Source organism: Crocodylus porosus, unplaced genomic scaffold (assembly GCF_001723895.1).
Source record: "Crocodylus porosus isolate Cpor-Errol unplaced genomic scaffold, CroPor_comp1, whole genome shotgun sequence".
Lineage (NCBI taxonomy): Eukaryota > Metazoa > Chordata > Crocodylia > Crocodylidae > Crocodylus > Crocodylus porosus.
Window position 1 is genome coordinate 26,629,865 of NW_017728943.1, and position 21,982 is coordinate 26,651,846.

The following is a 21,982-nucleotide window of genomic DNA, read 5'->3' on the forward strand; positions in this document are numbered from 1 at the left end:
ATCCCAGGTGCAAGTGACAGGAATTTTATGTGGTTAAGTCATTTCCAAGAGATCAGAGTGACCACCAGCCTCAGAACCTTCTGAATGAAACTGAAAGGCCACTTTATTTGGCACAGGCCAAGGACAGGGGCAAATGTTATTACACCCTTTAAAATGAGATGGCTTGGGTCAGTAATAGGATCAATACAAACACAGATTTACAGATAAGGAATCACAAGATTGACTGAATGAGGCATTTGATTTTAAACAAGCTACCTTCTCCATATTTATGTACATCATTTTAGTGTTTTTTCCAAAGCTAATTTTCTCAGACTGTAAAATCAATGCGTCAAAGAGCATTTTTCTCAGATTAGCTGCATGACAATCGGCATGAAGCCCCGTGTCTCCTGTTTCAAACATAAGTAATCCATGATAAGAAAACAAATGCAACTTTGATGGTATGCCCCTTCCTTTATCAAGATCTTTATATCTTCATTGCTGTAAAAAGGCAGTTATTTAACTCTCACGGTCTCAATGGCAGGTGGGTACCACCTTTACTTTGCAGGTAAATAAGAACTATGGCAAACAGAGATTTGACTTTACCCATGTCAAAAAGCATAAAAATAACAGTAGTTGGAATAAGTCAAGAAATCCTAACTTCCAGCCCCATATCTATCACTGTAGGTCAAGCTGCTGACAGACAGACAGACAGATGCATGTACTTTGGGCAGCTTTAAAAAAATTCCACCCCAACTTTATTCAAAATATGTATGAAATAAAAGGAGTTCCTTTCTTTCCTCAGCACCCCCATCCAAAAAAAAAAAAAGAAAAAAAAATCCTGAAAAATGTCAGATGTAAATTCAGCAAATCTCATCCTTTTAAATGAGATCAGTCCCCTGTGTAAGTGCACCTAAAATGACTAAAAAGCCTGATATAATGTATGTGTTGGGTCATGGGGGAGGGGAGGGGGAAATCTAACCTAGCTCTTCAGAAAGGACTTGTCAGAACTGACTACGCCAAGAAAGTTCATTTCGTCCAGTCTGCAAGACTTTTGCAGAGAGAGGAAAGAAACTTGTAAAAATAAGAAAATGACTAAAATCTTACAAAAAGATGACGAGCTTGGAGACAAAATTTGAAGCTCAATCTATTGCTCACTCAAGCAAAATAAATAAGGCTTTTATTTCAGTGCATTTAGACTACTCTGAGCTAATGTTGAAATCATTAGCCTTCTAGCTAGCAGTATACAACACTTTCAACGCAGTCCTTTCATAAAAGCAAACGCTGGAGCTACAGCTTCCATCCCTGGGTTCTGGCCAAGCAGAAACCCATCAGCACCAATGGAACCCCCATGTGCTTAGAGGTCCACACAACTGCATCCGGACAGACCACGTGGGTGGGTGTATGTTGTCAAGAGTACCTGTTCCCATTCTCAAGTCATTTCACTGCCCGACCAATAAAGAATTCCTACCTCTTTAGAAAAGAATTCTTGGAGTTTAATTGAAGTGGCAAACAAAGCATTTTGCAAGCTAACAAAAACTCTACACACCACAAGAAGCATAACAGCAAAATAAATATGGCCATTTTCAAAACTTTCACAGGTTAACAAAAGAATAAAAACAATATAAATCCGCCTTCAAAAAAAAAAAAAAAAAAGGAAATATGCACTACCCAACAAGGGCACTTAAATTAACCATTTGGTATTCCCACTTATATACATACACCTGAAGTTTTGCATTTTCTTGCTTTTAGGAACAGAGGGGTAAAGATGTAAAAATTCAGTTTTAATTTGTCATTTTCATTTCAATCTGTTTTCATTTTCCCATTAGGAATAAAAGTGCATGATCCTGTTGCATTTCATTCTCCTTCTTTAAAAAAAAATCATTTAAAAAGGGGCAGGGTTCTATATGTAAAAAGGGAACTCATTTACTATACAAATTATTTTAACCTGATGTAGCTGCAAGGCAAAAGGAAGCTAAATAAAGTGTCTTAATTCAAACCCAATCTCTGTGAAAACACTAGCATCTCATCCAATTCTTACAACTACCAAATAAAATTGTTTCACTGATCCAGTTTCAGCACATGGTCTCTTTTTCAGCATGATCACTGGAAAGCATTTCCAAAGTTCCTGAATTTTCATTGTGTTGTCTGCACAAGGTGGCCTTTAAAATATTTCTTCTTCCTGTCACGGTGTTAACAAAGGAAATGGAAAAAAACCCTCCGTCTAGAATACAAGTCTTTTGCTTCTGTTGGCAGATACAGTTGGTATGTTTTCTCCATGTTGTCAAGAGCACTGAATGTACATTAGTTATGTTACTAACTACAATACTTCTGAGAACTAAAAACAAATCAATTCTTTAGATGCTAAGAATGAAGTTCCTCAAGTTTGCGCTTTTTAGATGTTGGCTCTTCAGTCTTCTGTGCTTCTAACCTGCCAGCGTCTGATTTGCCTTTATCCATGACAACAGTAATACCAGACAGCAGGTACCCCCCACCTCCACTCATTGTCAGTTTTGGATGGCTCCGATCTGGCAAGACCTTCATAAAGAAACAAAAACATTCTTCATAAGGAGTTGATTTTTTTATGTGGACATATTAAATAAAGAACATTAAACAAAACTTATTTTGCAAGAGTGCAGTTCCTTAGCATGAAAGCAAAGGCTTGTTAAATTCCTGAATTGTTTCAGGCAATAGAGGTGTTTTTGTGGCAAAAAGACTGTTTTCACCCATGCTGTGATTCTCACCTGGTAATTTCGTAGCCAGGTTTCAGACAGCTTGAGGTTAATAACACCACCCTTTTCTCTGAGTTTTGTGTAACATTCTAATAATGGCTGGAAAAAACAAAATGAAAAACAAAACCCACAAGTTTACCATCTCATCTCAAATTTGTTATATAATAACTATACAAACATACTTGACTTACCTCCCTATATTGGCAGTAGACAACAAAAGGCCTTGATGGAGCAACAAATTCCAATAATGAAAGTAACAAAGGAGTTGGATGGAATCTGCCAGCTACAATTAAGCTGTAACAAATTTTACAGAGGTTAATTTTGTGTTTCCACCAAAGCAATAAACTCGTTCAGTGCAGTCAGCTATGACTGTTCTGATCAGGTAAGAGAAAGCTATACCAAACATAAAACAGCTTCCTTTAAGCAAAGGAATGTATTGCCCCACCTGCCCTTTCCCAGACTTTCACTATGATTTTATAAGAACCAAAAGATCTTGCTCCAAGTTTACTTTAGATTTTGCCAGAGGTGATCATCATTATCCATTATTTCGCTGCACACTCAGGCAGAGTTCTTTACACTGGACAGTTAAATATAACAATCTCTCTAAAGGAACTTAAAGCAAAATAGTCTTTATATTCATATTTGGGACTCAGGATCACATCATATTGACGAGAAATGATATCCCCGACAACTTTAACGTTTCCCATTAAATACTGTTTCCATCTTCATTTTGCATGTACAAGTAAAAGAACCCCCAAATTCTCAAATTTTTACTTTTTGGTTCAAGATACATTTAGATGTGTACAAGTTAATCTTGCCTTTTATTTAGAGGGTGGTTCACATAGAAAAATGATTTTACCAACACTAGGGTTCCTAACACATTTTTGCTTTCCAATAGATAATATTGGAAACACAGGCAAGGTCACACAACAAATGGAAAATCCCCTGCAGATCATCACAACCAAGCTACTCTTAAACCAATGGTTTTCAGCCTTCTTAGACCAAAAGCACCCCTCACTGGACTCAAGGAACCCTTCAAACAATGCCATCTTTTAGTTTACACTCAACTTTTGACTACAGAAAGATAATATATTATTTTTTCTGTTATAAAAAACTCAAAAGACCACAGCAGGTCACAGTGTTTTAATTCTGTGCATTCTTTTGTGAAATCTTTGGCTTTATCTTGTGAATCTCATTTGCACACCTAACAGTATAACACTGAGTGGCACCCCACGGTACCCCTGAAAGGATCTCAGGGCACCCAGGGTGCTGTGGTACCCTGGTTGAGAATCACTGTTTTAAACTCTTCTGCTCTGTAGAGTAGCATTACAGAGCAGTGACTTCCCCTGAGACTCAAGGCCTGGTCAAATTCCCCTTAATACACACTCAAGGAATAATCAAGCAGGATACGCAAACAGAATATACCATCACCCATTACATAAGGCTTGGGGGCACTCCATGCAGTGTTGATGCTAGTCTGCCAGACAACAGGAAGGTAAGCATGAGAGGAGGGACAGAACATTGTATTTTCAGATTGTGCTGAATCATATGGCAGCCACATACTGCTGCCACCAGGCAGCCTGGCCAGCCCTAAAATGAATGCTACTGGAACAAAAGAGGGAAAAAAAATGAAGAGAGGGGTAACTAATTCTGCAGAATTATTTCAACAGATTACAGCCAAGTTCCACTTTGTTTGCATGAGTAAATCTAATAATGCTCCAGTTTAACATTTCTATAAACACTCAAACTGCCTTCAACTTTTCTTCTGGCCTATGAGACGAGCTTAAAATCTCACGAACAGCATTAGAATGATGGACCCAGTGCAAACAGAATATTACTACCAAATTTAATAGCAAATGAATACTTTTTATCATTCATAAACAATCTGGATTTACTGTGCCACACAGAAGCCCAGTTGTGAATGATAGTTGGGAGGGTACAGTTTACCCATCTCCCAACTTCCTTTTTCTTCAGCAATAAGTAGTCTTTTGTTTAGCTCCCAAATTAAACTCTTTCCAGCTAGTCTCTTCTGTCCCCTCTGACAAAACAGAAGATCTTGCCCTACTTCCAAGCAGAGTCTTAAGCTCATTGCCTGCTTCCTACTCATATGCTGGCCAGCTTGACAGTAGGGCTCTACCCTCTGAGCATATCTACACAAGACACTACTGCACATTGCTACTGTGCAGTAAAATTGTTGCTACTGTGCAGCAGTATTGGTAGATATTAACCATGACACAACACTACTGGGCAGTAGCATCTGAAAAAAAAAAAAAAGTGCATTGACAGTACTGCATATAATGCTGGTTACTGCGCAGTCATTTAGTACTTGCTTATACAACTATTAAATGACTGAGCAGTAACAAGTGTGCAGTCCACTGCTCATGTAGATGCAGCCTGTATTTTATGACAACTTTCTCCCCCAGCACACTTTACCAGTGCATGCTCTCTCCCATCTTTGGAGTTTCCATCAGAGAGAAGAGGGGGCCATGCAGGCAGGCAGGCAAAATGAAGAAATTTGTTATCAGCAGCTATCTGGGACACAATATAGGAAATAAGTTATAACACAGGTCTGCTTCCCAACAGCCAAAACCCTTTTGGTTTCCTTCCAAAGCAGTGCTTCCTAGTGATCTCCAGACAGCCCTTGAGAACCGGCTAGTCCAAGAAATGATCAGCTGTGGTCATAAAAGTCAGAGGAGGGAAGTACCCGAATCATCAGAGAGGGAGAACTTTGGAAGAGACCAAAAGGTAATGTTGTTTCTTGACATCCAAAGATGTGCAGCAACAGAAACATTTTTACTGCACTGTACTCCTAACTGCATGGGAAAAAAATCAATGCGTTTCCCAACCAGTTGGCTGCAACACAGTGGTGTGCCATCAGAAATGAACAGAAGAATTTTGCTGTGGTAATGAGCTACAATGAGCTCATAAGTATGTGGATGGGGGATGCCTTAACAGGTGTGCCGCAAAACATTTTTATTAATGTAAATGTGCCTTGGACTGGGAAAGGTTGGGAAACACTGCTTAGTCCCTATTGATCTTTGTATGCGCTGAGGGATATTTATTCATAAATGCTTAAAAACAACAGCACTAAAAAAACAAAACAAACAACATCTGTGCCCCCCAAAATCCTCATTCAGTCAGCTTAAAGCACCATCTGCAGACAAGACTGGTACTGTTTTTGGCAAGCAACCAAGAAAACCTTTTTATTGCTTTTCTATTATTCCAATTGTTTTGAAGTCTATTAGCTATGCCTGATCATAAAAAATAGGGTTGAAAGGGACTTAGTAGGTCATTTAGTTTAACTTCCTGTTTAAAGCAGGACCATCCCCAACTAGATCACTTGACGACAGAATGCAGGCCAATTCCATTAATTTGAGAAAATGCCAAATATTTATTATACTTTGGAATATAAAAAGGTGTTAAATCTCTAAGAAACATAGCTGGAAATTATACACACAAGTTCTGAAATAGAACCAATACATTTACTCATACCAATATCTATACTAGGCAAAAGAACCTTGTTCCCCGCAAATTCAGAAAGTGATTAAAAATGAACGGAAGCTCATACTAAATTTCCCACCTGCCCAAGTGCGGGGGGGCTAGACCTGATGATCCCATGATGTCCCTTCCAGCCCCTAACATCTATGAATTTATGAATCTCATGATGGTGTGTAAGAGGCACTTAAATATTTTAAATATTCATCAGTGTTTTAGACAGGTATCCTGAGGATGATTTCTCCAAGCACGAGCATTATGAAAGGCAGGTAGGGCCAACCCCTTCCTTCTCCCATCCCCGCCCCCCAAAAATAATGATTTAACTTTGAAGCTCAGTGTCTCTTTCTTTTTGATGTTCACGTGCTTTTAGCATGAAAAACCTAAGTATCAATACTGTGAAGTTAACAAACAGCCAACACAGCTCAGTTTACTGGAACAAGATGAACAATTCGAAAAGGACTGCGTGAAAAATGACCCTCTGCTTGATACATCCATGTAGCATTGACCCTTGGAAGTCCAGAAGGATATTCTGTGCTAAGTTTGTATATAAATTAGCAGTCAGAAGTAACTGATCATAACAAATATGGATTAAAAGCAGCTAGTGTTTTATATGTATAAAGAGAAATGACAATATCTGAGTGATGTAGCTACAAATTTAGTAATGTGGTATCTTGTGGGTTTTATTTAGCCAGCTGAAACCCACAATTTCCATTAAAATTACTTTATGTCAAAACACTGTGTATACCTCTTTCTTCCTACAAAGTATATCAATATGTAGTGAAAATTATTAATTGCAAACTTTTTTGGCTTGGGCAATATCAAGAGACAGTTTGGACCTACCTTCCTTTCCCATCCCTAACAACAATTCATCTCTGGGGCATCTATTTTTCCAAGAGAAGGAAGAAAGACTAAGAGAACACTACATATTAACTAACTGAGCTGTTCTACATAAAATCTATACTTTTCGGTAACTTGCATTTCTTGCCAGGAATAAAGAAATCAGTATCCTTCAAAATATCAAAATAAAACATGAAAATATAATGCATTACAAACTCACCCATCTGCATTTTTCTCTTTCAACAAAGCAGCAGCTTCTACCAGCTTTTTTCTTCTCTCTTGTTGTTTTCTTTGTTTTTCCCGAATCTTTGAAAACAACAAAAGCAACAACTCAACACATTGGGATTTACCTAGTACATCAGATGGCTGTTGTGTTTGGATGAAACAAACATGTCACTTTACGCAGCTTTGTAGGTTTGCATTTACGAAGTGATACAGCATTTAAACTGAGGCTTGCAATGGACACCAGAACACTTTTGTTCCAGCAGCTGAGTCAAAGCAGGCTTTAAAGATCAAACAGTATTACTTTCCTCCTGCTTTTCTTTCACCCGATTACCGCAGAGTTTAACAGTCCCCCCCGCCCCTTCTCCGTTCCATTAAAAACAAACAAAAATGCAAAACAAAAAAACCAGATAACATTCTGTTCAACCATTTCAATCCAGCTTGCCTGCATCCAGTCAGTGATTCAAGGGAAAAGTAGAAATAAATATTCTTACATTTTCTTTATTTCCTTTTTCTTTGCTCTCTTTATTTTCTGTATCCTCAGCAGCAAGGTCCATTGTTTCTTGCTCCTCTGTTTGGTTTCCCTCCATGGTTGCTTCAGTAGTAGATTCTTCTTCTGTTTCCTGTATGGAAGCTGGCTTCTCATCAAGTGACCCATTGCTTTCTTCTTCCGCTGGAATGTTATCCTCAGACTCTGAAGGCAAGGTTTCTATAGAAAATGTCCTAGAGAGAAGACTGTCTACTTTGCTGAGAGGGAATTCATAAAGACTGTTGAAAAAAGATGCTGGAAATCCAAAGCAGCTGGTGGCTGCTCTAACAGGTCCTCCTTGTGGATACATTTGAATAATAGATCCGTAACCTACAAACAAGAAATTAAGTTTATATACAATCACTGAAAATCTTCTGACCTTAAGGAACATAGCCTAACTATGAATTTAGAAATGGGGAAACACGTTATCTGCTCATAATCTAACCCCTGCACAGTTAAGCCAAGCAGTTCTGATGGCCAGGGAAGACAGAGTGCTTTGCTGCAAGGAAATTAAGTGTTAAAAGCTCAGATGGAATAACACATCCTTTCAAGACTACTGTTAAACAAACCATTAGAATTAACTGTGTATTGCGGCAGAATACAATGAGTTAACAGTAAAAGCAAAACAAAACAAAACAACCCGCCCCGCCCCCACAAGCACACTGACAGGTGAATGTAAGAAGGAGTTAGTTTCAAACAAGTTAAAAAAAAGTCCTTTGCCTATTTATTATTTCACTTATACTTTGCAAAGGCCTTGGATGAAAACTGGAATCTGATTAATTTAAGGGACACTGAAAACTCCACATATGGCGATTCAAAGCCTCCTCCTCAACCAAATCCCCCACCCAAAGAAAGCTTAAGGAGTAATTTCAAAATTATTTTCTCTCATTTGTTTTGTTTCAAATAACCTGATTTTCCCAAAGTTGGCAGTACAGATGACTGAAACAAAGCTTCAAAGTCAGACTGTTCAAATATGAAAGATACAGCCAACACAAGGGATCCTTGGGAGGTAAGACATCATGCTCTACTTAGTGACTTTCCAAAATTATGTTGAGGAGAATCTACAGTAAACAAAGCCCCCTGAACTGCATTTACTTATACCTCTGTTATGCCCCAAGGCATATATAACGAAGTGCAAGCTACCAGCTAAGTTCATTGCTCTCCATTTACAGCAGAGTTCAAAAGAAGCACCAAAGGTGAAAGAAAGGAACTTTTCTGAACAGCAATGACATGCCTGGGGCAGGAAAAGCAAATGATGCTAAGGATGTGTCAGCAGCAACAGTAGCAGCAGTGGAATCACTTTCACCTTAATGGTGCTGCAAATCATCTGACAAAGTGTTTACCACATACAGGCCTGTGGTCACTTGTGTGCACACTGCATTTAACTATCCCCTGCTGTAGTGCTAATATCCTTAATTAACAGTGGACTCAGCTTACAAAACACAACACCCCCCCACCAAAAGTTTTTACTCAGTTCCTTCCTGATATTCATAAAGGCCTTTTTCTACCTTGTTTGTAGACCTGCTGTAGACCAATAAACAGATCTGGGCCCACTGCTGCTTCTCTTGTGAATTTTTATTTAATTGCCATTGTTCTTGGTAACCTCCCACTTTCAAACTGTGGGGGTGAGTGCAAATGAACTATTCAGTGGCAGGTATGGGGGTGATTTCACCATGCTAGTCCGCAAAACAACAGAAGTGGACCACAGACACAAGAGTGAAACTGCCAACACACACAAGTGACTTCAGTTTACTTGTTCAGTTGAGGAATATAAAAGATTCTGTCATCAAGTACAAAATGTTCAGATGTAAATGTAATTTTCAAGTATATTTTTTTAAATACTGGAGAAAATACAAGCAAAAATGGAGCCTTTTTTCTTAAACAGACAGAATTGGTAAGTACTTTATTCATTTAAAAAATACAGGGCGCATCTACATGAGATGTTTACTGCACAATTGACTAATTAACTGTGAAGTAAACATCTCAGTGTCTACACATGTGCCCCTATTAGGGCACACAAAACAAAACTCCACAGCAGGGTAGTCTCATAAAATACAAGATTGCTCTGACCAGACTCCATGTACTGTGCACGAGTAAAGTCTGGAGCAATATGCTCTGACATTTTTTGTTCCCAGGAGCACCTGGGAGGAAAAAAACACTGACAAAATAAGCTCCGGAGTTTATACATTTGCATTAGTTGTATGTGTAGACACGCCCATTGCAAAAAAAATTACTGTTCCTAGTTAAAGCAAACCCTAATTTTGTTCATCAGGGTACCTGTGCTACTTACCTCCCATGCGCTCCATTACTGCCCCCAGCACCAGTCCTGCACAGGTTTCCATCACGATCATTTTGTTGCCAGCACGAATATTTCCCAAAGTCAGCATCTGAGCTAGAGTGTCATATCGCAAATGGCTAGAAAACAAATTGTTTACTTTCTGTGACAAACACCTTTTAGATTTAAAAGCATTATCTCCAGTGTTGTCAAATCACTGAGTGGCAGGTAAAAAAAGAACTGCTGAGAAACTAAATAATCAATGGTATTGAGGGTTGGTGCAGCAGTCTATCCTTAAAAGGAACACTGAAAACAAATCTATTACACAATTACAAGTGATGAAGAAGAGTGTAACAATATCAGCAAGGGAAAGAGAAAAGCACTGATCTGACACCATCCAGACCGAGACAAAGACTATCTCCAGTGTGACATGTTAGAGTCATTTCCTCAGAGTTAAGTGCCCGTAAAAGCAGCTTTATTCCTAATCATACACACTTTGTTATTTATCTTACAGTAGGCACTTCATAGCCCTGAGGAGGGATCAAGACCTCAGTGACAATGTTGTACAGTTGCAGGAAGTTAACCATGCCCTCAGAAGAACTTACAACAATTAAAATGTTGATAAAAACAAGGGAGGGAGAATGGGGGAACAGAGTTAAAGCCATGGTAAGCAATGTAATTATGCAGCTATCTTATGGCTATTTTATCTGAGTTATAAAACAATGAATAAATCAGTCCAGGTTGCAAAAAAAAAATATGTGCCATTAGTTAATTTTTGCATACTATAATTATGAAACATTTTCATTTGAGTAACAGTAATTTTAACATTTAGAAGGCGTTAAGATAATTCTACTTTTTTAATTTGAAAAAAATGAACACAATTTTCACATTTTTCTTCCTGTTTCTGGTAATGCCCTCTTTTTTTTCCAGTTACAGCCCCAAGATATAGAGAAAATATACTATTTGGCCAAAAAGTTGTAACTGGCAGGACAACAGAATGTGTTGTTTGGCAGTGGCTGTCAAGCTGACAAGTTAAAACTAGTCTCATATGCAGGAAGTGTTTTATTCTACTTACTACTCCATAAGGATATTAGTTTATATTCTTCCCCATACCTCCCGACTTAGGAATTTTCTGTAGCAGGTATAAAAAAAAAAAATCATGTTCCACACCCCAATTATAAACACTGCATCTTCTGGTTACATTTTGAAATAAAAACACTACAAGAAAAAACAAAACAAAACAAAAAAAAGCTTACTTGATTTTTCCTGGTTCCCTTGCATAATACATTGTTGAAAGAATACGGGTAGATGGCTTTACAATTGTAATAACTGCTTCATACCTTTAAGTAAAACATAGAAATATTCTTATTTAGAGCTAAAAATGTTAGTGTCATTAGGCCTTGCCCCCTTTTTATACCTTAAGACTTACTTTTTCTTCTTTTTCTTTATGTACTTATCTTGGGCAAATTCTGTCTTGTCTCGGAATGTTGTACTGTTCTCTATTAACTGTTGAACTATTTCCTTGAAAGAGAGAGATTGAAAGTTATTTTTATTAAAGCTTGCATCCAGCTGATTCTCGTTTTATTTCCCATTAAATATATATTTTATGTAACATTTAGTATGTTCTTGCCATTAACAGAAATGGAAGTTAGGATCAATTCCTGCTGGTCAAGGGGGAAAATGAGACATCGCTTTCTGTCTATAATGCTGTTTAAATGCATATGTGAATTAAAGATACAACACAAAGAATAAGACATTCTTTCCAGAATACCAACTTAAAAAAAACCCCAAAACATATTCTGAGAAAACTGCTTCTTGGAATGGGAAGTCTCTTTTCAGGGCATATGTATCTAAGACCATGTGACCCCAATCTTAAGATGTGGCTCTGTAATACAAGTGAAAATGAATTGCTGTTAACTCCACCACATAAGAGCATCATCACTGATTTTGGTAAAAAACTTATTAGATTTTCACTTTGTTTGCTTGGGCATTTGACAACGTTGTCAATAGACAGCATCATAGTGTTCTGCTGTACAACTGTATGGTTTCCTATTGTTAAGAGTTTCATTAAAAAGTACAAAGAGAAAAATATTCAACCGCTCTCCTTATTATATATTTTACAAACACTAATAGAACGTGTTGTATCTGCATCTACTTCTGTTTTCCAACCAGTGACATGGATTTTAGTAATAATGTCATTTTGGAAGAGAGGAACAGTGGTTTAAAGACCAGTTTAATTAGCTCATGCAATTCTTTCCAGAAAGAAACAACCTATTCCACAGCTCCTTATCCCATCCCTCCTCAACTCCCTGTGCCTTTTTCCCAGTCTCTTTGCCAAGCCTGCTTCATTTCTCCTCCTCCTCCTTGACCCCAAGTTCAAGTTCATGGACTCAGCATGGTTCACAGCAGCTCAAAACTGCAGTTATAGGGAAGCCCTGCTCAACCCCAGGCTGCAATGTGCCCAACATGGATTGAATATAATAAAGACTTTAGCTGCAAAATCTAGAAATCTCTAGTATATGTAAACTGCAATTTTTCAAGGTTTAAGACAGTCAAAACTGGGCAATTTCATACTGGGAAGGCCATACATCCCTGATTCAAAGGCCAAACCCAGACCAAATTTCAGATGGGTGCTCCCAAAACTGGTGGTACAAGAGTCTGTCAAGAAAGGGATGAACTTTTTTTTTAAAGCACGGATAAAATGATACGTTTTTCCCTAGCCCTGTTGTTTAGAATGGCTCACCTTTTCCCATAACATTCAGTCTGAGGCATACACCTTGCATGGAAAGTTTCAGACCAAAAGGTTAAAAATTAGCTGTTATAAGCAACCCATGACAGGATTGACAGATATTTTATAACAGGCTTTTATAATGAACAATCATTAACAGGCAGTGCTACCAAGCTTCCTAGGCTTGGCGAGATATGCAGAAGGAGCTGTGCCCCAAATTGGGCATCTAAACGACAGGGTTAGATCTGCACAAGTGCTCAGTACTTGGTGGCTTCAGCTGAAAATGAGAGAAGCTTCCAGGTACAGACATGTCAATGAAATGCTAACATGGAGCTAAGCTTTTCAGTAGGTGGTGATCATTTTCCAAAGTCTGACTCTATTCCTTCCCTTCTTTACTGTGATTCAATGAAATTATACCTAGAACATGTTTCTCAAAAATACAAGTTCACATTCATGAATTCAGGAATTATGCCTACTGATGCTAACACCCCAGCCCAAAAGGAATTCTGTAGCTGCACTTCAGAAAGCAGAGTTACTAAAATAAAGGAGATTTTTATTAGGTAAGTTAAAAATATGGCACACATGGCAGAGACATGCTGTTGACATACTGGAAGGCAGTTTTCTATCCCTGAAATGTCTTCTGTCTTGATGTGTCAGAAGTTATAAAAGGTCTCACACTGATTACCACATTTTAGGAAGTGAGAAAACCAAAAATCAAAACAATGGGAACAGTGCAGAAGAGAATTCTAATTTCCTCAGCTCCATCTGTTAGGAGGCAGGCAGGACAGTAGGACAACAGCAGTAACCAAGAGGAAGACAGAGGGGTCTTGCAAAGAGAAAGAGGAAGGTTATTTGACACAGCAATGAGCTATTTTAGCCTCTAACCTTTATATAAATATAAAGATGACAGATTACTGAGTAAAAATACAATCCTCATTTCTTGCTAACAGCATGGTGATGATGAAGAAGACTTTTCTAAGAATGCAAAATTAAGAATGTTTCATTTTAATATTTTTGGTGTCTAAATGCATAAAAAGAAGATTCAACTGCATTCCAGGTACCACAAAAAATGTGAATACTAGGTTTTATGTTCATATCTGTCTGTTTTCAAGACTGTAACACTCTCCTGTACCTCTTACCATTATATTGTGTTATCTTTAATATGTTTGCAAGGTGCAAATGACATGTAGTCTAATTTAAATAAAAACTTTAGCTGAACGAAAATTATATGTAGGTTATTATATAAATGTTAACAATGCCCTACACTATTGTTCCTTAGCTCTGTCTGCAATTTCAAATGCTGTAAATACAACTGTCAATTAAAAAAAAAACAAAACCTTAAAAATATATTGTCTTTGTAAAGGCCCATTTTGAGAAAACACGTGGTGAATCCTTTGAACAGAAGGTATAAAGTTTATACAATTAAAAAATAATTCTTGCTCATAAACAAACATCAGGGTAGCACAGAAATGACACCAAAACCTTAATGTTACCTGTCCTTTAATACCCTTCTCCTTCAAAGCCTTTATGTCATCATGTGTCAGTTTTTGAGATTTTCCATCGTCAACTATGTTACGATTATCTGTACCTGCTTCTTTAGTTTCTAAAGAAAAAGGATATAGATTTGAAATATAATCTAACTCTAGCTCAGGAAAAATGTATGGTTTTAGTTTTATAGAAATCAGATCTAAGGATGAAACCCACGGGCTTAGTGGTTTTGGACAACGTTGCCTAAGCAGTTAAATAACATAATGAAGACCTTTCTATGTTTTTACCCATGTTAAAGCTTGTTATCTTACATGAATATCAAAAATCTTTCATAACTTTTCAAAAAGTTAATGAAATTTTAGCATAGTAAAACAAAACATTCACTTTTATGACAGACAAGAAACAGCTATTATAAACTGACAAAATTAGCAGAAAAAAATTGCCATCTATCTTAGGTCCAAGAAGGAAAGTTTAATTGGCACTATTTTTTTCTTCACAGGTTGATCCCCTTAAGTACCTGTGGTAGGCTCTTCAATTTCTTTCTTTGGCTGAAGGCTCCCACCACTTGTTACTTCAAATGTAGTTCCATAAATATGTCCAATGGCATTATCCAGATAGAACCACTGCTTCTCAAAAATAACTTTTCTGAAAGAAATTTAAAAAATTTAAAAATAATTGATTTCCATATCAGTTCCTCCAAGAGACTAGGAAATAAATATATCAAATTTATAAATAAAACAACATCCTTGTGGAAATCCTTGAAATAAAAACTTAAGTGCAGTTAATATAGCGAGAGGCAAGAATTTTTGGGGTGTTAACTTACATATTGCACTAACTACATGGTTGGAATAAAGTCAGAATGCAAGGTGTTCTTCATCAGGTTCCATCATCAAGGCTAAGTACAGACAGTCAAAAAGGCTGAGGCTGAATTGATTCAATCTTTGCAGGTTAGTCTAAGCTGTGTAGATATAACCGAATAGCAAAGAAACAGACATTCACTTTTGATTCTGGTAATGCAGCCACATGCCTGCAATGGCCCAGAACAGAAGCTGGAGGACACTAGAGCACGGCTCCCTGCTCAAGTGGAGCAGACACCCTGGGCCAAGGCTAGCCTGCCCACCCTGTGAGAGAGGGGATTTGCAGTGGAGGTACAAGGCATTCTGGGATGCTGGGGGACTGTGAGTTAATTTGAATCTGGAGGGGATCTGGGACAGAAGTTCAATAAACCAATTTAACCAGTTAAGTCTGATATTACATCCATTCACGTTTATCTTAAAAAATTCTCAGCAATTTTGAAAGCAGTTTATATGCACTGAACTTCTGTTGCGTTACAGATTTGAACTGGTTCTGGATCACTTATACTGGTTTGTATGTACTTTCTGTCCCTAGTCCAAGAGCATGCCTTGTATTTGAAAGCTGGTATAACTTTATCCCTATCATGCAGTTGGTCCAGTAAAAGTTATCACCTCAAAAATGCCTCATCTCTCACATAGTTCCTGGACCATCATGGCTACATCAGTCCAACACTACGAGAACATGGTCAATGATAAAGCACTTGGTCAATGATAAACTGTTCACAGTTCATTCTGAAATGAAACTGACTAGGAATGGAATGAAGCTGAAGGACCAGGAAAACAGATCCAAAAGAAAGAAGGCAGGCATTTTTTAGCTGAAAGATGTATTGTGCCCTTGAAACACACTGGTTGCCAGCACAGCTAGATGTAGTTCTGAAAGTCTTGAGTTAGGTTTTTGAAAAAAAGATTGGTTTAAAAGTGTCAGTGAGACAGCCAAAGAAGGAATACAGCTGAAACACATTGTGTGAGGGAACGCTGCTCAGAAAGGCATGCAATAAGATGAGTGGAAACTTGAAATATGCAAATTCTACAAATCTTTGAAAGCATGAATGTGTGTCCCCATGGCGACCACCTCCAGGCGGTAGTAGCAGTGGTGTGGCGGTGGGGAGATCCCGCAGGCAGCCACAACAGTGTTGGTAGAGGAGGGAGGGAGGGAGGGGAGGGTGAGTGGTGACCACCCTCAGGTGCCACCGGCAGCATCAGCAGTGCTTTTTTCAGGGGGTGCACCATCAATTTCAGGGGGTGCACGTGCACCCTCTACGTGTTGCCAATGTTTGAAAGGATATTTTCCAAAGGCTTGGATAAAAAAGGTGTCAAATTCATCCAACTCCACAGAGCCAGAGGGTCATAGAGCCAGTGTACAGGCTGGACTGGGCCCGCAGACTAGCCTCATATGCTAAAGCCAATCCATAGGGCTGGGCTGGGCTGCGGTGTTGCATGTAGCACACATGCTCATTTCAGCTGTATGCATAGCATGCTGCACTGCTGGCACTGGCCTGGTTCACAGCATGTGGGGCTGGTCTGTGGACCCAATTCAGATTGGCCCTGGATGCAGTGTACAGAGCTGGTCCAGCATGACCCCTAAACTGCCTATGTGCAGCACATGCCAGATGGGCCCCACATGCTGCATGCAGCATACAGGGCTGGGGCGAGTATGTGCTGCATACAGTGCACACGTGTGTCTGGTTCTGGGCATGTGTTCATGCATCTGTTCTCTGTGTGTGTCTGGTTCTCTGTGCACGTGTGTGTGCACGTGTGTGTGTGTGGTTCTCTCTCCTTCCCCTTTTTCTCTTCTCTTTTTCTCTTTCCCTCTTCTTTCTCTCCCAGCACAACATGCTCAATAAACAAAGAATATCCAACCACAAAGGTAGTATATGGTAGTATATGAAATTTTATTTATTATCACCAGGTTTAGAATTTTTAGAAAACCTGGTATTTACTGCAAAAAAGCAACATTTATGATTATTAACATGTAGTGTGTCCCAGCATGTACCCCCACCCCGGTTTTGTTTTTCTGGTATGCCGGCACTCCAGCACCTACCGGTAGACATTGCATTTTTTTCAGTACTTCGGCCAAAAATGTTGCCTGCCTCTGCTCTGAGCGATCTATCCCCTATTCAGTATCCTCCCTGGCATATCCACCATTACTGGTTTAGAGATTATAGAGGAAACATCTCCAACCATTCCATTCAGTAGCCATTAACAGATCTATCCTCCATGAATTTATCCAGTCCAGAACTTTAAAACTGTCTGCTATGAATTTCAGCAGGTGCCCCCTAGTTCTAGTATTCAACTAGTATAATCTATTATTTAAAACAGTCACACAAAAATAGAGGCTTACCGATCCAAGCAAATTTATCTGCCTATTTTTCTCAAGTGTTAAGGGTGGTGGGGATGGGATGGGACTAACAATGCTTTACTTGTTCATCTTAAACACTTGTGTACCCAAGGGGAACAGGCAATTATAATTTTGCAAGGCTGGTTAAATGTTAAAAAGGCTTGACATAACTTAAAAGAAAGGGAAGTTAATATAAATACTTGCTTGCGTGTCTTCAGACTTCCTGGTAATGATCACCTAAACAGAATCTCTAAGCCTAAAGTGTCAGATTTCTCTTTGAATTTCCTCACTTACATCATAAAAAACCGTAAAGTTTAATACCAAAGTTATTTAATCTTCCATAGCAATATTTATTCTTCTAAGCTCTTGAGTTTTCATTTATAGCCAGCATTTGGAGGAAAGGCTTTGGGAAATTGAATCTAAAGTCTAGGGACTTTGGAGATTTAATGAAAGATTTTAATAACTGTGTTGTGTAATGGCAAAATTATTTTTGAGTTCAAGCTTCCTGGCAAGTCTACAGAACACTGACCATAGCCTCCCAAGTCTGCTCTAGAGGGGGTAGGTTGGAGCACTGATTAGTGATGGGTTTAAACTTCCCTAATATAGTACAAGTTCATCAGTTTCCTACTGGTCAGGTACTTCATCAAACACTTAAGCTTGAAGACACTGGTCTTTCTTTACTTGAATTTTTTGATATTGATTAATGTTGCCCTCTAACATACGCAACTCCACAGCATCCCCTGCTAGAATGGCAGGAGTCCAGAACACATACATTTGCTGCTTCTGCTCTGAGGAGCTGGCACTGCCCACTACTCCATCTGCTCCATAAAGTGAAGGTGAAAGCCCTCCCTCACAATAACTTAACCCACACAAAGATGTCTGTACATTATAGTAAAAGGAGTTGGCCTCCTCATGCCACCTGAAAAACAGTGAAAGCAGGAAAGCTCTCTCTGCATCATTAGGATAATGTCACTGTATCTTCTTTAAAACACCCTCAGAAGGAAAGAGGAGGTGATGCTTCCTAATATAAATTGTTTTTATGAGTGGAATTCAGCTCTCATCCTCAGCAACTTTACACATATATATCAGGCAGGAAGTGAGAACAAAGGAATTCTAAGATCCCTCTGTACCCAAGAATAGGACTTCATAAAAATGTAGCTGTAAGACCTCTGCCTTGGATCCTCTGCAAAAAAGCAACAGGTAGAATGTGTTCCTCTGTCCTGGCTGCCACAGCAGTCCAGAGAGGTTGTAGCACCTGAATTTCTATCAGAGCAATCCCTGAGGCTACTTTTTCTTTCTGCAATGGTGTCCCTAAGCAATCCCATTGCCTCCTTATTCTTGGTTATTGTCCCAAGTTCAGCATCAGAGCCAGGATGCAACCAAGAGAAACTTCAAAAAAAGTTATGAGTTGGCATCTGCAGGAATCAATTAGAGTTGCTGACAACAAAATTATACTGTGACAATTACTATGGTTTTAATAAATATTTTAAAATCCTCAACAATTTATTACAGGACTTTTGCATATGAGAGACTTAAACTGTGATTTGGGTGAGGCTAGGCAGGCCACCCGCAGCTGTCGGGGAAACAGAATGCAGGAGCTCAACCTGCTGACTAGGAAGCACTTAGTGTGACAAGAGAAGACAGGCAGTACCAAACGTGAAGCCCGCTGGCTGAGTGCTCCTCTCTGCCCTACCTGAGCTATAGTGTATGTGACAATAGCTCTCAAAGGCTTTCACCCTGTGGCCTGGCTCTGAAAACGCAGGCAGAACCTGAGAAGTGGAACTCAGAAAACCTCCCCTCCGTGATGAGTGGTGTGTGTTTAAAGGTCCTGCTACACACATGTTCAACTGAAAGCTCCATAGAAACGAGCTATAGAGTTGGAACACCTTTTCCAGCACTAACTTGATAGCTGGTTGGCTCTTCTTAGAGCTGGAGTTATTTTTATCATGTAATAATTACTTTGCACAAGCGGCTGGTCTAAATTGCTTGCGCAATTCACCAGTTAAGAGTGTGATAATTACTTTGCATTAGTGGCCAGTCATACTTTACATGTGCAGCTGGTTTAAATGCATTATGCCAGAGGTTTTCAACCTTTTTAAAGAGGTGTACCCCTTCTGGTGGTGGTGGCCAGACACAGAGTTGGGGGGAGGGGGGGACGGGGGAGTGGGAAGACTTGCACACGGCGCCACTGCCACTGCCACCACACAGGCAGTATTGCGAGGTAGTGGCTGGCAGTGCTCTGTCCCCGCCCACCTGCGCATACCCCTAGGACCTTTCCAAGTACCCCCTAGAAGTATGCGTACCCCCAACTGACAACCCCTGTACTATACGATTAACCAGGTATTTGTGTAACATATGTACAGTGTGGCAGGAGCCCTAAGGCACTTAATTTTTTTAGATGGTTTCCCAGGGGTACAAAGATAATGTTTTAAGCCCAAATCAACCATATAAAGCAGGGCTGTCAAACACAGGGTCCGTGGGCTGGGTTCATGGAATAAGGATTATAACTTCTAATTATCTACTATTTGAGGCAATATATTCAATTTTTTAGAAGTTTTATAAATAGGTCACAACGGGCCATTAAATGCCCAATCTTATGGGGTTCTCAGAGGGTTCTCTATAGATTAGTAAGGATTAAAGAAAACTGCTCTGCCCAATGGGATGCAGTGCTCAGTTTAGAACAGGGTTTCTCAACCTGTGGTTCACAACCCAAAAGTAAGTCACAAGAATACACGAAAGAGTCACGAACAAGCTTTAAAAACGGATTCTACTTTAAAGGAGAAAAACGTGAGAAACTGTGGCTTTTCCCTTGCAGGCTGGCACAGTTCCAGCCTGTGACAGGCTGCCTGGGCCCTGCCCAATACATCTAGGGTGGTCATCAGAGGACATTCCACTTTTCTGCTACATTCCTCTATTGATACGAAAGTGGATGCTTTTATGTCTCTATAAAATAGAGGTTTTATATCAATAGAGAACAGAGGACAACCAGACTGTCCTCTATGATGGCCACCCTACACATACCCATGCCTGTCCCATACACTGGGGCTGGGGGACAGTGGGTCAGGACAGAGGGGTACTGTGTGGGGACTAGCCATCAACATTTACAAATGTATCCTGGCACAAAAAACTGAGAACCACTGGTCTAGAAGATCCCATTATGCATCTGTGATGCTTAGTTTCAGTTCTCAAACTGTGGATTTCTGTCTCCAGAAATAACATCCTTGTTAACAGCAGTGTATGGAGATGACAGAGAACAGATGTGATTGCCCATCCACCCGCCATATTGTCTCTCTGCAAGTTTGTGTGCACAGTCAAGGCCTTGCCTCTCTCTAAAAGGGCAAAGAAGTTAAATGACCAGAGGCTTGCTGGGAGTGGAGTAGATCTGGGCAAGGAGGTGATGCCTGGAGATAAATGCAAGGAGGGAGGGGGCAGTAGAACCAGATGAGAAACATCTTGAGAAGAATATTCCAGAATATTCAAGAAGTTTTGAATATACTTGCATTTCTGAGTATAGCCTCCCATTGATTTAATGAGGGAGTGGTATGGTAGAAGGGAAAAACCTGCATGGCAGCAGGCTTGCCAGGCCATAAGAGAGACCCAGTTTGGAAATATTTCAATGAAGTTTATATCAAATAACCAGAATGTACTTTTTGTAGAAAATGATTAAATCCAGGCTTCCCAACCAACTACTTAAATTGGGATTTAAACCAAATGCACCCTGGAGCATTATCCAATAATGTTTAAAAGGATCACTTTCCCCGCCTTCCAGATGAGATGGGGTCAGGCACCCACATTTTCTATACTTCTATGGCACACAAGGCTGGGGGAGTAGCAGAAGCACACCCCTACCTCGACCATGCCCACAAAGACTCCTCCGGGGGAGGAGTGGGGGCTTCCAAGTGGGGGCGGGGAAGGACCACGAGGATGGACTGGGCCGCACTTGATTGGTGGGCGGGGCGCAACCACTAGAAACTGGTGGGGAGGGAGGAGACCCCGCCCACCACCACACCCGATTGGTGGGCGGGGCAGGCCCGTTAAAGACGCACTCGGGGGAAAAGGCCCACCCCCCGGCACAGCGCAGGAGGAGGGCCCTGGCAGACGCTGCCTCGTGGGCGGCGGGACAGGCTCGGATCGCTGCGCTCACCTCCGCTTCAGGATCGGTACCGCCTTGAAGACCTCGTCTCGCTTGAGCACAGCGCAGTCCCCCTCTTGGATACGGGCGCCCAGCCCCATGCTCCCCTCCATGAGCCGAGCGGCTACCGGCTGCAAGCACCAAACGAACCCTCGTGCTCCTTCCGGCCAGCGCCCGCACCGCGCAAGCGCCGACAGTCTCCCGGCGAGCTCCCATTGGCGGGAAGGGAGGCCCGCAGTGCGCAGGCGTACCCCCGAGAAGCTCCACCGAGGGGAGGGGGGTAATGTTACGTGACAGACAGTGGGCAAAGCGAACCGCCTCTCCCCCCGCACTCCGTCGACGCCGGCCAATGAACATGAGAGGAGAGTCGCCTTGC

General features: G+C 40.2%; 1 protein-coding gene across 2 annotated transcripts; it reads right to left on the minus strand.

Annotated features, from left to right (window-relative positions):
- Positions 1–1,450: 1,450 nt before the first annotated feature.
- TRMT6 (tRNA methyltransferase 6) lies at positions 1,451–21,779 on the minus strand. 2 transcript variants are annotated; one of them, XM_019549078.1, is made up of 11 exons: positions 21,619–21,779; positions 14,800–14,927; positions 14,288–14,397; positions 11,496–11,587; positions 11,323–11,406; positions 10,082–10,206; positions 7,757–8,121; positions 7,261–7,346; positions 2,900–3,002; positions 2,721–2,807; positions 1,451–2,514 (listed from the first exon to the last, which is right to left on the minus strand). In XM_019549078.1, the coding sequence occupies exons 1-11, from the start codon at positions 21,717–21,719 to the stop codon at positions 2,341–2,343; spliced, it is 1,455 nt and encodes a 484-aa protein (XP_019404623.1). In that variant the 5' UTR covers positions 21,720–21,779; the 3' UTR covers positions 1,451–2,340. The 2 variants fall into 2 exon arrangements, with proteins under 2 accessions (XP_019404623.1, XP_019404624.1); XM_019549079.1 differs by lacking the exons at positions 14,288–14,397; positions 21,619–21,779 and having other exon boundaries at positions 14,800–14,868.
- Positions 21,780–21,982: the final 203 nt, after the last annotated feature.